This window comes from Ammospiza nelsoni, chromosome 1 (assembly GCF_027579445.1).
Source record: "Ammospiza nelsoni isolate bAmmNel1 chromosome 1, bAmmNel1.pri, whole genome shotgun sequence".
NCBI classification, from domain to species: Eukaryota; Metazoa; Chordata; class Aves; order Passeriformes; family Passerellidae; genus Ammospiza; species Ammospiza nelsoni.
Window position 1 is genome coordinate 100,675,155 of NC_080633.1, and position 17,584 is coordinate 100,692,738.

The 17,584-nt window shown below is 39.3% G+C and overlaps 1 protein-coding gene across 2 annotated transcripts in view; it reads right to left on the minus strand.

Moving 5' to 3' along the window:
• Positions 1-17,584, minus strand: part of LDLRAD4 (low density lipoprotein receptor class A domain containing 4) — a 295,191-nt gene that overhangs the window by 135,176 nt on the left and 142,431 nt on the right. For both annotated transcript variants that reach the window (XM_059490082.1, XM_059490079.1), the window contains one exon: positions 13,504-13,644. In XM_059490082.1, coding sequence (XP_059346065.1) covers positions 13,504-13,644 — 141 coding nt within the window. The remainder of the gene's footprint in view (positions 1-13,503; positions 13,645-17,584) is intronic.

The window sequence follows — 17,584 nt, forward strand, 5'->3', positions numbered from 1 at the left end:
CAAAGAAACTGTTATCACCTCCTACAGGAAGAGAAGACCTGCAAGTGCTGTCCACTAATGTTGGGCATTTATATATGGAGTTCAGTACACCATGTTTAAGGAGTAGACATTTTTGAGGATCTGGTTTATTAACTGCATGGGTTGAATGGACAGGAGGGCTGCAGGAAACTTCAAAGAATCAAATACCAATCCATATTGCAACACACTTAATTCTAATCCTTGCTTGCTTAAACCGGCTTCCTTTGTAATTCCTAGTAAACTCTTCCCATCAGCGTGCTCTCCTGTGCTGGAGATGTGCTCAACACCCCTCCCAGGGCTACAGCATGGTGTGCAGCAGGAATCAGCACAGGCTGGCAGAGATACCACAGTTTTCACTTGTTGAGCAACTCAGTGTGCCAGCCTCACTAGATAACCACCTTCTATGAAACACAGATACACAAGGCAGTCAAGATTTCTGTGTTGAAATATGACAGAAGGTTGTTACACACAATATCAGTAAGTACTTAAGTCAGGGAAACTCCACATAAGGATTTTGATCACAGCTGCCACAAGGAGTATTATAAGCCACTTATTATGGACTTCAGTTTCACACCAAATTTAGGAACCCACATGCAGTTTCACCCTGGATAAGGGTGTTCAGTTCTCCAAAAGAATGAGAAAATGTCCTCCCAAGCTCTCAACATGACATTGTAGCTAAAAATTAACTGAATGCCTGAAACTTCAGCCTTATACATTTCTTAACGACCACCCCCTGGATAAATTACACACAAGTGGACTTGGTATTGAGAGGCTTCCTTTCTTTAAGTATTGCTAAATCCTGGCCTCAAAAGCATTGCATGGTAATGAGCTATACAGCCTAAAGACAGCGAAAAGATTTCTTTTGTATCAGCTTTGAATTGTACTGAATGATCTTCTAATCTTACCACACACACCGAGTGCCTGAGCCACCTCTGTTCCACACCCTGAGTTCTCTGTACCTCTTTATTTCCCCACTCTTTACCTACACTCAAACGCAAATGATTCCAAAATATTTGGGCTCTATACATATCTAGGTCTGTTCACAGTTCTTTCTGGGTTTTTTTCCTATGTTTTCAACATCCACAGTAAGTTTCTGTGCTGCAGCAACACATCATTCTAAATAAAGGTTAAATGTTGATTTATGTAGCAGCATCATAACATTTCACATCCTATTTTTATTGACTCAAAATACTTTTATCTGACCACAACTCTATTCTCCAAAGAGATCTTCATTCAGCCTTTCATAGTGATGCTTTTTAGTGGTCCTTTTCCCTAAATTACACAATTAATTAGGACCTAATAAAATGTATAGTACTTTGCCCTCCAGTATGAATTACTTGCATTAATCAAGATTGAATTTCATTCATCATTCTGTTGACTGGTAACCTCATTTGATTAAATCCTTCCAAAGATCTTTTTCAAACTTCACTAACACACCACCAAACATCATTATGTTGCATTACATTCACCACGTTTTAGGAAATTCTGCTTCACCTGTGGAATTACAGTTGACTGATGAAACTCTTTCCTCATCTTTTGTCTCTACTCACATTTTAATACAAATTGTGTACCCAATTTTTATGTACCTACTTAGAAACTGTCTAGCATATCCATTTCCTTGTTGCCACACAAGTAAAAAATTATACTTGTATTAATAACAGACAGTATGTGTTAATGTTAATGTACAACACAAAGCACATACTTTCAATTTTTTTCTTCTCTCTGTCGGCATATAATTGCACTTTTTTCCAGTACATAATACCCATTTTCTGAGGCTATTACAGCTTAATGTCCCTTTTCATGTTTTTCAACCACATAAAAATTTCATCTTCTTTTATTACTTCTGCAAAGTAGATGAAAATCATACTCTCCCTTTTTAAAATAAGGAAATTCAGAAAGAAAACAAAGAATTATTTCATCAGGATTGCACAGGAAGTTGGTGGCAGAGATGTCAAGCAAACGTGGAACTGGTGGTAAGCCCTATTCACTAACTGATGATTCCTCATATCATTTCAGTCCTTCCTTTAGTTTTCTAACATCAGTGAAATTTATTTTCCTTGCACATTATCTAAGATGCTCGTCAACAGGGGACATGGTTTGAAACCTGTGCTCTATACCGCAGCAAATTTATTTGCTGGAGGAGCACCGCCAGCCCTGAATACTCAGGGTCAGCTGACTGATCACCTACATTGTTATAGCCTATCAAAAGTGACAGGTATTCACAGTGAGAGATGCACCTGATTAGAAACAAAAGCCATGTGCACCTTTCCTGCTGGTAATTAAACAAGCCAGCACTTTTGTTAGGGAGAGGGGGAAAAAAAAACCGGAGAGGTTTGCAACATAATGATGCCCATCAACGCCTAGCTAATCTTTGACTGGTACAAAAGGCAATTTCTTCAGGAATATCCGAATCTGCTGGAAGTCAGTCAAGATCATTTCCTATTGAAAGAGATGAAAGGTTCCACAGGATAGCAGCATCATTCTCATTATTTGCAAAGCCCTGAACAGAAAGGAGGAGTGTGACCATTTGAAATGCCGCGAGGTGGGTGGTGAGGCTGAGGCACTGGAGTGGAATGCAGGCCACTGTGACCGTTCTCCAGGAGACTATCGACTCTTCTCTGGGAAAGACTGGGAGTTGAGCTTTAGATCACACTGTGGCTCTACAGTTTCTCAAAGCAAATGGTTTATTCTGGCTCGATGAGCTCAGTTTTGAAACCAAGAACAATAAAACAATCTGAAATTTAGTAGGAGATGTGGGGCATGAGCTATCCAAGAACTAGAACAGCAATCTCCATCACCAAACACAGAGGCACACTGATTCTTACAGAACCCCTATTTGAATAAAGATGGCCCTGGCCCAACCAGCCTTAGTCATATCAATTTGTTTATACCTTTGTTATCTTGGACCACAAAAAAGAACATTCTAACTCTTAGTAAAATATCAAAGAAAGTAAGATTGTTTTGGAGGACTGTGCTGCCAAGAACACAATAACATCACCATCAGCCCCCACACATTTGTGATTGCATTCAGCACAAGTGCTGGATTAACATCTGCACTGTAAAAATTAAGCCCATTAGCTCCTTCAGCTTGTTAGCATATTTTAATACTGTGATCACAGCTTTCTATTTCTATCAAGGTGCTACTAGGTGTCAGACTCAGTATTCACATAATGCATCACTATTGTCTCTGCCCCCCTAGATCCCTCATGTGTTTTGGTTTCATGAAACTATTACACAGTGATACTGAACAGAAGGAGAGAAGAAGGAGGAAACTGAGAAGGAAGGAAGAAACTATCAGTGTAGCAATACTGCTGGAAAGATAAGCAGACCTGCGATCTTATCAGGTATGGTTGGACAATGCTGTGTTCGATAAATCTCTAGCACCTTAGACTGCATTGTTAAGTAAGAAAAGTCATCTAACACACACAAAACACAAGTGATTTAGCAACTCACTGTCCTGATCTGTTTTCTGTTAGCTCCTAACAGTAACTCAGTATAAAGAACTGGTTCCACTGTCTCATTTATGGTCTAAATAGAATGTGAAATCCTCTTTTAGTCATGATTTTAAGCCTTAACCTGTAATTAAAAGAACAGTTGTTTTTAAACAAAGATAGAAATACCAATTTGTGTTTTTGTAGAAGCTGATTATAGATATTTCTTATGTTGCTGGTATTTTTCTTAACTCTAACCAGTCTGTATTCACTCCTTAGGTTTGCACACAACCTACATGTATAGAAAACAAAAATAAGCCCAAGCCTGCTCTAAGATACACGTGTACACCCACGGTATCTGATGCCTGTGTGCTACACAGTCACAGGTGACAACTGTGTTTTCTACGTGCAGCTTTGTGAGTGCATTTGTTTTCTTAAACAGCCAAGACAAATTTAAGCCTGCCAGATGAACTTGGTTCACCATTAACTATAAAGCTGACACACAGTCCACAAATCCTGACTAAAAAAACCCACAACATCCCTCAGAATAAAACAGTAAACTTAGAGAAACTAAAAGTCCATGTTCCTCACAAAATAAGTGAAAATACCTAGGCAAATAGACCCAGCTGACATGAATTCAGCACCTTTCTAGCTCGTGTCCTACATTCAGAACGCCTCAATATGAAAAGTATGCTCTGCATACAGAAGAAGCCAACGGTGCCCACACATCTACTGGTTAGTGAAGGGTTGGTGGATCTTTGCTTATTCTCACACTTCAGAAATGAGGTGTTTTCTCTTTACCCCAGTTCTGCCCTTTCTAAATGCTAAATTCTCTCCAGAGGACATAAGCCCCATGCTCTTCATGCAAAGCAGTGAAGCATTTCTCCAAGGAATCAGGTTTACTGGGAAAAGCAGAACTGTTTATCTAATTAGCTTTTACTCTTTCACTTAGCATCTGCAATGGCCAGTTCTAGGTTTGATGGTGAGCTAGAGGGGCCTTTGATCTGACCCAGGAGAGCTGTTCCTATATAGTCATTTAACTAGCTAGCATTATTCCAATAAAGCCCTATGACTTAAGCTGAGCTGCACTTGGATAACTAAGTAATATACCGAAATGGTATATTACATTGTACTACCCTGGGTTCAGGCCAAAAGAGCCCAAGCCCATGGATGGTCCCAAGAGATCCAGTCTTGTACTTCACTCTTCTATTTCATTTTTCTATTACAAAGAGTGACAAATAATGAGATTTTCAGAATTATGGAAAATGGGGAAAGCAACTGTTAGTTCTTAATTCCCAAACACTTCTGTATTCAGGGAAAAGTCTACTAGCATGTACTTTAGAGGGGCAGGGACTAAGGTACAGAAACCTTAAACCATTCTAGGATAAGCCACAACTGAACAGAGCCCCTTGTATCTCCCTCTGCTTTTGTGCAGGCACAAGACTCTGCAGAGCTGAGCTGAGAACAGAATCAAGGTCATGAACACCAGCTAAAGCAAAGTGCACATTTCTCAGAGCTCAGCAGAACCAGACCAGTCTCCAACCCAACCCCTGTGTGCCTGCACTAACACTTGCACAGGAGAAAGTGAGGGAGCAACCACAGGAGGCAACAGTGGCTTGTGCCACTTTCAAGCACTTGCAAAACTATGAAGAGCATAAAGATTTCTCAGGCTTTCCAGTCTGAGAAAAATAGCTACACACTAATGACCAAAGCAACATGCTTTGGTTAAACACTACATGGTATGGAAAAACATAATTTCACTCACAACACAGACCATTTTAGAGATCACTGAAAAGCATGGATTTCTTTGAGCATGATGCTGGTAATTTACATAGAAACTTCAGTCAGAAATATTTCAGTGTGCATATATCCATACCAGAACTTAGACGTAAATTCCCAATTCACCTTAATCTCTAAAGCTGTTACTTTACAGCAGAAGTAGAAGATGAGCTTGCTTAGGAAAAGTTAAAGTGGGTAATTTCATCAGGGAGATGAAGAATTTCTGGAGATAATGGTCAGATACATATCTGCAGAATGAAAAGCAATCAAACATCACAGTCTGCAACATTCTTAGAGAAGGAAGGTGATCTGGTCTAACTTAATGTCCCTTTCTTGTGAGGATTTTTTTAAACATTATTTTTTATTAAACCTTAACAAAACACTTTAAACTATAAGAAAATATAATTTATCTTCATTCTGCCTAAGCACCTGAACAGCATCTAATGCTGTACAGAAGAAATAGGTCCCAGTGGCTCCTCCAGGCTTGTAGTAGCCAAGTGCAAACAGCACAAATGCAGTGCTCCTCCTAAGGAGTATTTACCAGCAATAACCAACGTGATTTGAATGATTCATGGGGAAAACTGTGGCTGTAAAATTCACACAGCAAGATTTCAGAGCTGCATCTAAAACTTACAGTGGTTTAGCTAAGCAAACCTAGCTGTCTAGCGCACAGTACAGTGTGACCCCTGCAAATGAAAATGTAGCAGGGAAGGGCAGCAATGGACAACACTTACTAATGTGGACTGAAAATGAAAGTAACAAAAGTTGCTCAGTCACAACCTAAATGATTTCTGATGTTGTGTTCAAGCACCTACTAGGTATATGTGAAATAATGTCTCAAAATAATTGTCTCTCAGTTTATTCTCTTTCCAGGGGAGCATCTTGCCTGTGGTATGAGACTGCACTGTGGCTTTCATACTTGAGTTTTACACCCACATTGATGAGATGTTTATGCTACCATGCACTTCTGGTGGAGGACCAGTGTGTACAAAGAATGCCCTCAGAGTGTGTGAGAGGTCGTTTCCCAGGCTCACAAAGGTCCAGGAGGAGCTCTGGTGACTTTAAGAGCCAAGTGTATCTGTAAGATACGAAGTCCCATCGTGCCTGGCAGTTCTGCTCTGAGATTTCCAACCTGAAGCTTAATCATTTTCTAAGAGACATAAAAATCAGTCTTTGAATGAAGATTTTATTACACAGTATACTTTGAGAGCTTACAATTTGCATTTGTAAGAAATCAGTAGCCAAAAAAGGGGACAGGAGAAATCACACCCAACATGATCATTCTGAGAAGTAACATTTAGTAATGGATGAAGTTTCCTAAAAGTTGACAGGAATTGATGGAAGGGTGAATGAAATGTGCATGAAGAGCAAACACAAACAAATTTAAAGAACATTTTTTTCTACATCTTGATTAAATGTGATACAAATGACTTACATACTTTGAGAATGAACAAAATAGCATTTCAGAGCTACTGAGATTCCCACATTTTTATCTGCACAGTATTGTGAGTTTCTCTCTCTCTCTCTCTCTTTAACCATAAATATGTGATTAATGTTCAGCTGTAAACTTTGTGAAATGGAAATTCCTTACCAGGAGCCCAGTTTAGCCCTGTTGATAAGCAGATGCAAACACCTAATTTTGTACCAGCACATTTCACGGTTGTTATTGGCCACATATGTGTGTGTGTGTCTGGCTTGTCCAAGTCACTCACAGTGTCAGGCCTTAGGGGAAGAATAGGTAAACTCCAACATTAGTGACTTCCACTGCAGTTTTGTTACAGCATTCATGGGACCAGGATTCTATTTCATTTATTAAAAGCCAGGGAATACAGTATTTTTTAAAAAACAGAATTTTAAGAAAATTATATACAACAGTCACTTTAACGTTTTGCTCTTTTCCAAATTTTCAAGATCATATAATTGCTAACGTTCCATAATGTGCTTTAAAAATATGCAAGGGGGAAAATATTTCAGAACAAAGCACAGAACCTGATTATAGCACTTCAAGAAACAAGACTGCACTATAGGCTGAAAACCAATTGGGTTTTCTAAATAAAAATATCAGTCTAGTATTTAATGACATACACACAGAACTGAAATCCAAAGTACTATTATTTATTCTGCAATCTGAACCCCAGAAAACATCCTGATTTTAAATAAGTTAGCATATGTCTCAAATTGAGTTTTTGTTAAAACTCTGCTGGTCAAAAAATATTTTTTGCTCCATCTACATGAGAAATTTCCTTATCATTAACTGTGCTTGGTGACAGAGAAGGGACAAGTAACAGCACGAGAGATCACTAAACAGCACAAGATGTGCCCCAGGCTGTGGGTCTCACCTGCTTACCCACAGCTTCTCCTTTCCAAAGGCGGCCTCATGAAACCTCATGCCAACAGCCCGGCTAGGGAAACAGATGAATCCTTCTGAGCAAGGGGCCAAATAAAGAAAACGTAAGCAAGGAAGTCAGCATTTTCCAGCGTATACTTTAGTCACTTTTGTGGCTAAAGCAGCTGATAAATACAGGTGACCGGCACTCTTTTACAGCGTGTTCTTTATGGCCAGATGCGGGCTCCAATGCCCCCCTCCCGAGATCCACACTCCCGGCTAGCCCAGCCCGCAGTCCCTGGGCAGACGCGGCTGAAATCAATCCTATCGTACCAACACGCCTCTCCTTTCCCCCCACAGCCCCCCAGCAGCCACGTTTCGGCTGAGGCCCGCACTGAGCGGCCCCCAGGCCGGCGGCAGGCCCAGCCCGGCTCGCTATCTGCGGGAGGGGAGCACGTCCTGCCTCTCCCCAGTCACTTAAGCCGGCGTCTCACTGCTTGTCCTTAGAGACCACAGCTCCACTCAGGCAGAGAGCGTCTAGACAGTATTCATGATCCATCTGTCTGGCACAGCCAGGCTGATGACAAACTCTATTAGAGCCGAAACAATTTTTTTTTTTTTCCTGCTCTTCCCTCCTCCCATCTCCCTTTTCCTCCGAGAAGCAGTAATCTGACACTGAAAATTACTATCATTGTTGCAATGCTCAAAATAGCAGTGCCAGACTTTCATTAACATCAACGCTAGACTGCTAAATATTTAAAGAAATGGATAAATTTCACCTGAAGTGGGACAGCCCGGCACACATGAAAGCAGAAGCACAATCAAAATGTAAATCTAAGCAGTTGTTTTTATCAGCACAAATTCGGTGTCACAGTCAGAGGGGGATGCCAAAGGTCTCTTTAAACAAAATATTTTCCTTTGATTGAGCTTTTTGTTTTTAAAACAGAATCATTCTCCAACCCCCTGCAGATCCCTACAAAGCTCAGAGCTGACAGCAGTAGGTGGGGGTGGTGAAAGGGAGAGCTATATATTTGATTTGTTTGGGTTTTTTTACCTTGCAGAGGAAAATGAACTCCTACAGCAAACTCTTCTATGCCAAAACAGCCATGACACATCACCTCCATCAATGCTGACAACTTGAAATTTGATGTAGACATAATTTGCACATGACAAGAAGGATTTGTTCTCACTTATTTTATTCTTCTGCAAATTCTCAAGCATGTCAATATTTGTGTTTGATATACCCACAAACACATACAGATCACAGCAAAGACAACTACCTGCACTGTTTTCCACCAAACAATTAAAAACCCTAAAATCTCCACCACCACAACCCTTCTCAATAAGACATGACTTGGATACTGCAGTCTGCAGACAACAGACTACACTTCCCATTTCAAAATCTAATTTACTTTTAGCAGGACAAGGCAGGCTGATCATTTGTTGTGAAACAAAGGGAAATGCTCAAACAAATGAACTGCATCCTTCTAGATGCAGGCACATTGTTTCAGTTCTTTGGAGTCCAAATTCTCCAGGTCACATGGAGTGGCAAGCTGCTGCCAAGGCCAAGTCTGCAATGTTTAAAATCCTACTCTTTGCCTCATTTTTCCTGTCATGGCTTTGTGCTGTTAAATACACCCTTGACCTCCAAGCAGTCTTAAAAGAACAGTCATCTCCATTATCTCAATCAATAAGCCTTTACAGCTGATGAAAACAAAAACAAATAGCCCCACTGAAAGCTGCCATGGGTTCTGCACAAGGCGACCTGCAGGGAGAGATGCAGCAGCAGTGGGTGTCCTCACGGAGGAGGGGAGGTGTGCTTCAACATGCATCACCAAACCTGCACCCTGGTGTAAATCAAGCAAATTGTTACCGTAACATGTTCAGCTTAAATGCCTTAGCATGTATTTTGATCAACTTGCTGGATTGCAGCTTGTGTCATCTAAAATCAGACTCTGACACACCTTGGATTTTCCCAGCTGTCCTCCAATTTCTCTGTGCTATACAGAGTGAATCGCCCACGCAGCAGCAAAAGGCTGCCCTACCTATAAGTCAGCAAAGGAAAATTAAGACAACCAAAGGGCTTCAGAGATGCACTTGTTGTTTTCCTTTGCACATGTGAGACACTGTGAGTTCAGCAGCAACATTTTTACAAGGGCATGTTGTGATAGGACAAGGGGGAATGCCCTGAAGGAGAATAGGTTTTAGATTAGGTAGCAGGAAGAAGTCCTGTACTGTGAGAGTAGTAAGACACTGGAAAAGGTTGCCCAGAGAAGCTGTGAATGCTCCTGTCCTTAGGAGTCTTCAAGGCCAGGTGGGATGGGGTTTTAAAGCAACCTGTTCTAGCAAAAGGTGCCCCTTCCATGGCAAGAGGGTTGGAACTAGATGATCTTTAGGGTCCCTTCCAACCCCAATCATTCTGTGATTTAAAAGACAAAATTAACAGTTAGTACACTGGAGCCATATAAGAATGGCAAAGAGAGAGGAACACCAGATCTGGGAGATGCAAACTCCTCTAACAGTAAGACAGCATCTCCTATAATCATGAGATCCAGGGAACAGGTCACCCACAAAAATAAAATCTTTCTATGCCATTGCCCATGCAACTTCAGTAAACTGAACAAGAAGTTCCAACAAGACATTCTGGATTTGGCTGCTGGCAAGAACACAAATGAGAAATGCTTCAGCAGCTGGGAAATATGGGGTACCACTAACACGGCACATACTGCTTAAATAAACTAAAGCAGAACTTTCATATGAAAATTTCTTTATTTAGACATTGGCTATTTTTTCTATCACAGGAGAATAGAAGGTTTGAATACAGCATGACAAAGGGATTCTTTGAACAAACAGCAGAAGGGAAGGCATACTGCTTGTAGTGACAATATGCTGTAGGTAAAGACAAGGGCAGTCCCAGGGAGAAATAGGATACCCTGCTTAGATGTTAACCAGCACAAACTAATAAGTGGCTCCTTTCAACAGTTTCTTTCCCATTTAAGAACAGCACACAAGCAAGAAGATGCAAGAACAGAGCTTATATGTAACACTAACTAGAAAGAAATACCTGGTGTAACATTCCTCAAGTGATTTTTTTTGTTAATACTAATTTTTTTCTTATTGAGCTGTGTTACCGTCTTGTTACTAGTGAGAGAGCAATGAATGTATGCACTTCTGTGTTGAAAGGCAGCCTGCTCAGCTGGGACATTTCAAGAGCATACACTCTGTTGTACTCTGGTAGGGATTCCCATTAAAATCATTGAGCAAAAGCATGCACACATTTCTTAATTCAACATGTCATCCCTCTAAGGCCTGGGGACCTCACTTCAGCAAGTATTCTAAAAACATTTTTTCAAAGCTGGAATAAACCAACACAACTGATGTGTCCATAATAATCTTGTTTCCTATTACCAACTGGCACTGATTTCTACCATGTAGTAGTCTGTTTAATAGCCAGAACATGATAAATATAATTTAAATAGAGTTTATGGTTGTATTATTTTTCTGTCTGGCTTTGATTTTCTTTTTCTCTTTGTTTCACCATTAGGATCCTGTTTCACTGGGATTTGTTTTTCTATATTTAAAACCAAAGTTCCTTTATTTAACAGCACTTTTCACACAGTCCCTATTGCAACAAAACAGTACAGACCCTGTCAATAACCCCAAATGCAACAAATAATGAACTGCTCTACCTGCCACCAGGTGAGCAAAAAAATAAAACATTTCCAAATCCTCCTACCAATGCATCCAGTATTTCTTCTACAAACTCCTCATTTCCAATGATGTTGCAAAACCAGCAAATAGGGTTCTTGAAAGACTTAATAATAAGACTGTTTATATAATTACCCCTCTTCCACTTGGACTCTACTCGGGCGATCTCAAGTAGTAAGCCTGTTGGACACCATATTTTAGAAGCAGTCATAGAAAATGAACAACTCTAACAGATTTAAGGAAACATAATTCATATGAATGAACTTGGGTGGGTTTGTTTGTTGGGGTGTTTTTTAACACCCATGAATGGGTGGTAACAGCCCTCACAGCTGTAAAAGGCTGACTGGAGGAGAAAGCTGACTGCCTTTCTCCAAGTCCACTTAAAAGTAAGAAAACTGCTGCCAACTTGCACGATTTTCCAGAGACAGGATCATGAAACACACCAACTGTAATTCTCAGGAAAGCAGTAGGGAACCTTTTGCTGAAGGTTTGTCACAGACACATTTTGTTTGGTTTGGTCACCACAAACTTCATGTCACTGGAGGATAGGGGGATGGCTTGCCAGCTGACCAGGCAGGCCTGTCTTCATGATCTGCAGCAAGACCAGAAGGGATAGATGTGACTTAGGGGAAGAGCAGGAAGTTTGTAGATCCTGGGTCAAGCAAATAACCATTTATAGAGTCCAAAGGGCTTTTGAGGAGAAGGTGCCAAGATGATACTTGATTACTGCAAGACTGTCACCAGCACAGAGGGATACTGCAAAACCACTGTTGCCCTCATTGTCAGACCTCAGGATAAAGAAGGGTTTGGGAGTTTCACCTAAGAGGCTCCACCTAGGAACTCACAGAGTGCCATCATCACACTGCAGCTGTGCAGGGCCACCACCTGCGATGCCACAGCTGCTGCTCATCACCAAAGCCCTTCCCTCCACCTGCTATCACTGCGAGTTTTGTGGCCACCTTTTGGACAAACAGTTGTGGCTAGCTTGGTTTAAGAGAAGAGCTGTACAGTAACCCAGTCAAAAAAACCTCCTCTATTTGAACTTTACAGATATGCTTAAAAGTTTTGCATGAATAAATAATAAAATGTTAACTTTTTTACAACTCAAAAGTCAACCTTATGGGCAAACGTGACATTTTGACTTGGATGCATCCCCAAAGCCTATGTCTTGTCTGGGACTTGGGAAAGAGTTCCACTCAAAACCAAACAAAACAAAAATAAAATGAAATAGCGTAAAAGAACACATAGGTGATTATTATTTCAAAGCCACTGAAATCACTGCAGAGGTACCAAAGTAACAGAAAGAACAAGATTTAAATGATTTAGAGTAGAGCATTTAGGAACATGTTCACTTGGAGGTTAGAGGGTACAGGAGGACAGACATCCAACACCTGACTCCATCTTCTGTCCTGCTTATAGCCCCATGCATTAATTACAAAAATTACAGACACATGCTGCTCATAATTGCTATTACTAATAACAGCATAACAAAACAGATATTTCTAAGATATAATCACAATCAGAAGTGAAATAGAATACTGAGGGATGTCAGTATGGGCCGAACAAAACTGTCTGGAAAGCAGAAGTAACATAACATACTTCTATTGTACCTGAAAAATGTATCACCCATCCAGAAAGCTGAACTGTAGTTCAAAAATAAATAATTGCACAAGAAACAAAAGCAAAAGCAAAGTTTGATTTCAGTAGACATGACTGAGGACAAAGCACTAAGAAAGCAATTCCTGTGATAAACTCTGTGTGCAATATTTATGCACTGAAGAACAGTAACTAAAGATATTTTAAATATATCAAAGGTCAGTAACCTACCAAATGATGCTGATCTCAGCACTAATAAAACTAACAGGAATTATGAACAGAAAAATATTATTTTCTTGATAGTCTTATTAGCATATAAAGACTTTTACACAGAGCACAAAATATTTTGTAGAATCTTGAAAACAAATATTTAATTATGCTTTCTCAGAGGCCACATATGATCCACATGATTATAACCACAATGTCCATAGCACAAACTTCCTTGGAATAACTAAAAATTAACACATTTAGAGTCCTGGGGAAAGTGCATCACAAATCCCTGCTAGTTCTGAGAAAAATATTATTTACTTTCTGTCTCATACTCCCTTGATATCATACTGCAGATCAAGATTCCAAAAAGACTGATTTCTGAGGTAGCTGGACATATTTGACATACATGGATGCACACAAGGAGCCAATACTCACAGCTGAAGATGCCTGGAGGTGGATGCTCTGTTACAAGCAGGCAGTTCTCTTCATCACTGTTATCCCCACAGTCATTCTGTTGGTTACAAATCAGTGAACCAAGATACAAGCATTTACCACTGGCGCAGGTGAATTTGCACTCTGAAAGGAAAAAAAAAAAAAAAAAGAAAAAAAAAAGAAAAAAAAAAGAAAAAATTGTGAGAAAATTGATGCCCAGCCTTCTTCAGTGCTAAAATGACAATCTTTTTCAAGTAGATGCTATAATGGTGGGTGGGTCTCTGGCAATTCAAGACCAACACAAACAATTTTGTCCTCACAGTATTGCATGTATAAATATATATGTGACATATTTCTGATCACCAGAATCAAACCACTAGTAAACCAGATTTGCCACTTGGAAAAATGCACCTTTTTCAATAATAAGCAATATTTTTTGCAGCTCATGTTGAGTATAGTTCACTTTGGACAAAGACTGTGTTCTCATATATGTTTGTGTGGCACCTTGCATATCTGGGGCAAGACAGCACTATTAATAAAAATAATAATTGTCCCACATTAAAAAAAAATCTTGCCATCAGCTGTAAGGCAACAGTATAGTTTGTAACCAGGAACAATCCTGTTCAGACACAATTATTCCTTAACTACCTTCCCAAAGCCAATTTGCCAGTCTCCCACCTAATTACAGTCAAGCACTTGGTGTCTGCACATTAAAATCCCACATGCTAGTGTTCTTTATAAGTTAGTAAACTTCTAAAATGCCTATAAGATGTCTGAATGCTAAATGCAGGCATGGTGTAGCTTTTACACTTTTCTTTTACAAAAAAAAAAAAAAAGGAGAACAGTTTCCCCTAAATATGATTCTGTCATGAGAACAATTCCTATGAGACCAAGTATACTTTATAGCAAGTACTGGAGATGAAATTAGGAAATGTTCACAAAAATATACACACAATTATGAAAAGCTTTCTCACTAGGATTGCTCCAAAGTAAAATACTTGTACAGAACAGAGAACACACTGTATCAAGACAAACTAAAATTTAATGATTACACTACTAGTATGTTTACAAATTCTGGTGATTGCCATTCACAAGCAGAGGCAAAGCAGACAGAATTAGAAACTCTCACAGGCAGTTTATTAAAGGAATGCCAGTCCCAGAACCTTGGGCTTCCCTAACACTGCAGTATGGGTTGGCTGATTCTGCTTCAGAGAGATGATTCCTGGTCCTTCCCAGCAAAGAGGCAGAATTTGTTCATCTTCAACAGCATCAGCAAAAGACTTTGCTTTAATCTTAACTTAGTCTGAACTGAGACAGCAGGACCTCCAATTCTAAAAGGTCCCTACATCAGTTACCGAGGTGTGACACTTACTCACACATGTCTGTTACATAATGCAAGCACCGTAATAGCAAAGGAGAGGAAAAAGAAACTGAGAAAGGGAGCAAATTCATTCTCATTTTTCATTTGCTTTACAGATAAAAGCAATTTGCAGACTTCACTCTGAACACTTTTCAAGAGTATTAATGATATTTTGGTATACATAACAGCAAGAGCCTGCTGCAATAAAAAACTGTATGCATAAATATGTGTAACATATAAAAAGTTACTTAGGAATATAAATAGAAGGTATGAAAAGCAAGGAAAACAAGCCTTTCCTGCAGGGGAAAAAAACAGATCTATTTTGCTTGGTGGAAGAGTACTTATAAGTATTTGCCTAAATGAGGTCCTCAAATTTAAGCTTTTTTTCAGTCCAACCCTGCAGTCCCTAACCTATCAATAAAATACTGTACAAACAAATTATTTTCCTCTGTATGTATGTTACTCTGTTCTTCTCTGCAACAAAAAAGAACTGAAGAGGCATTGAAGGGCATAGATTCCTTCTGAGTATAGACTATAAAAAAATCATAGCCAAATGAAGTAAGCCTTTGAAACCCATGGAACTGAAAAGGTCATTAACAATTACTTCTGGAAAGGAGACTTAAAAAGCCAGGCTCAATATTAGCAACCTGATAATTACAATGCTTTAGGACTCATTTCTGAAAAAACTGGAACAGGAAATGAACAAAGCTATCTTGGAAGGTTAGAAGAGTCATCTTGAAAGGATTCAAACTTCCCAGGTATATTAAAGGAAGAATATCACACAGGGTAAAGTTGGAGTGGTAAAGAACATAATGCTTCTATTAGAAAGAATCAATCACCATATTGCAGTTAGAATATGTGGCATGCTACTTTGGCTAGCTTTTACTGCTTTCCTGTGCCTTTGTGTTGAGTCCTAATGTAATGCTTTCCATGCTTCCCCCATGGCTGATGTAAAATGCTCAAGCAAGATGTCAAGTCAAAAGCAGTTAAAGCCAAGAGCTCACGGTGTCTGTTTGCCATCAGATTATACAGTTTTCACACAAAAGACTAGACGAAGCATTACATTTTTCATAGCTACATTAAAGTCTTAAAGGTTCTGGGGTTTAACTAACATTATCATAAGAGGACTAACCAGAAGTAAGGATTTGTTATTTAAGGTGAAGTGGGGGGGTTGTCATAGATAACAGACCACACTGAAATTTAGAATCAAAAAGCAGACTAAATCAACTTTTCCTGTAGAATATTAAGGCTACTTCCTCATTCCCTCACACATGTGAAAATAGCCATTGTGAAGGTGCATTTTGAAAAAAAGTGTCATGAGGCCTCTTGTCCCCTTTTTGTTGTGCCCACATTGACTGGAACATTGCTCACAATACCACAGGAATTCTGTGTTGATTTGAAAATGGAGCATGTTGTCAAAAATCACATTGCCTTCTGTCTCCTACCTAACCTATTTGCCAAGGAAGCAGTCATCCTCTGCTGGCCCTGGCTGGGATGGAGGTAACCTTCTTCACAGCAGACCCCTGTGGTGGCTATTTGGATTTGTGATCCAAATAATCAGTGTTGGACAGTGTTGTAGGACAGTGCTGATGTCACAACGATGTTTTGGTTAGTGCTGAGCAGTGCCTGCATATCCATGGGGCTTCCGCTTTTTCTCACTCACACATCTGCAAAAGTAACACCTAAATCTAACAAAATACAATATCTAATGGAGGACAGAAATTTGCAAAACTTAGTCTGCATAATCACATTCTGCTGAAGTCTGAAAGAAATATTCAAAGAAAAACTGTATTGCAGGAATAAGATAAATTAATTAAAGAGATTATCCAATGAGAATACAAATATTTCTGACTATAGAATATACTTAGCATCTGGTATTTGCAACTTGTGAACAAAATTTCAGTACTTTAAATTAGTTTGCTTAGTGAATGCATTTAAGCAGTGCTTTTACAAAAACCAGAGAACCACCCTTCCTTGTAAAGCAAAATGGACCAAAGTGAGGTTGAGGGAGGTAGTAGAAAGCAAATATTAGAGTATTTTCAAACTGAAATAAACTTGCAGAGGTCTGTACCAAAACACAAGGAGTGACCTCAAAATGCTCTGACCAGGGAATCCAGACCAGTCCAGACTAAACCACTGTGCCTAATGACACACCAGAGAGACCTTTTCAGTACAAAGTCTTGTACTTGGCCTGTCTAGACAAGACAGGGGGGAAAGATCCTGTTCTGACAACGTGCCAGCATGATCCTTCTTTCATGAATAATGTTTCAAAGCTAGACAGTTTCCCTTTTCATTTTCAAGTGGCAATTAGTGAAACATCAGTCGGTTGGTCAGCAAGGCTCTGACTACAGCTAAACCTGAAGCAAGACGACAGCTACTGGAGGTTGAAAAATATCAATCCTTCTTATAATTATGTCTTACTATGTTCATAATTATGTCTGGAGCATACTTTAAAAAAAACTATATGATACAGTGGTTCTTCAATATAAAATTTTAATAAACATACTTCCAGGTAGAACTTGACTATCTTGAAAAAAAAAGGAATTCTAAGGATACTATTATGAACATTTCCTACTTTTAGAAACTGAATACAAGTAGTATAAATAAGTATATTGCACACATGTTCAAGGTATATGCTTGAATGCATAAAACTCTCTACAATTACCAATATACTGCGTTTCAAATAGTTTAAAATAATTAATTGAAGGTTATGTTTCTGTTGCT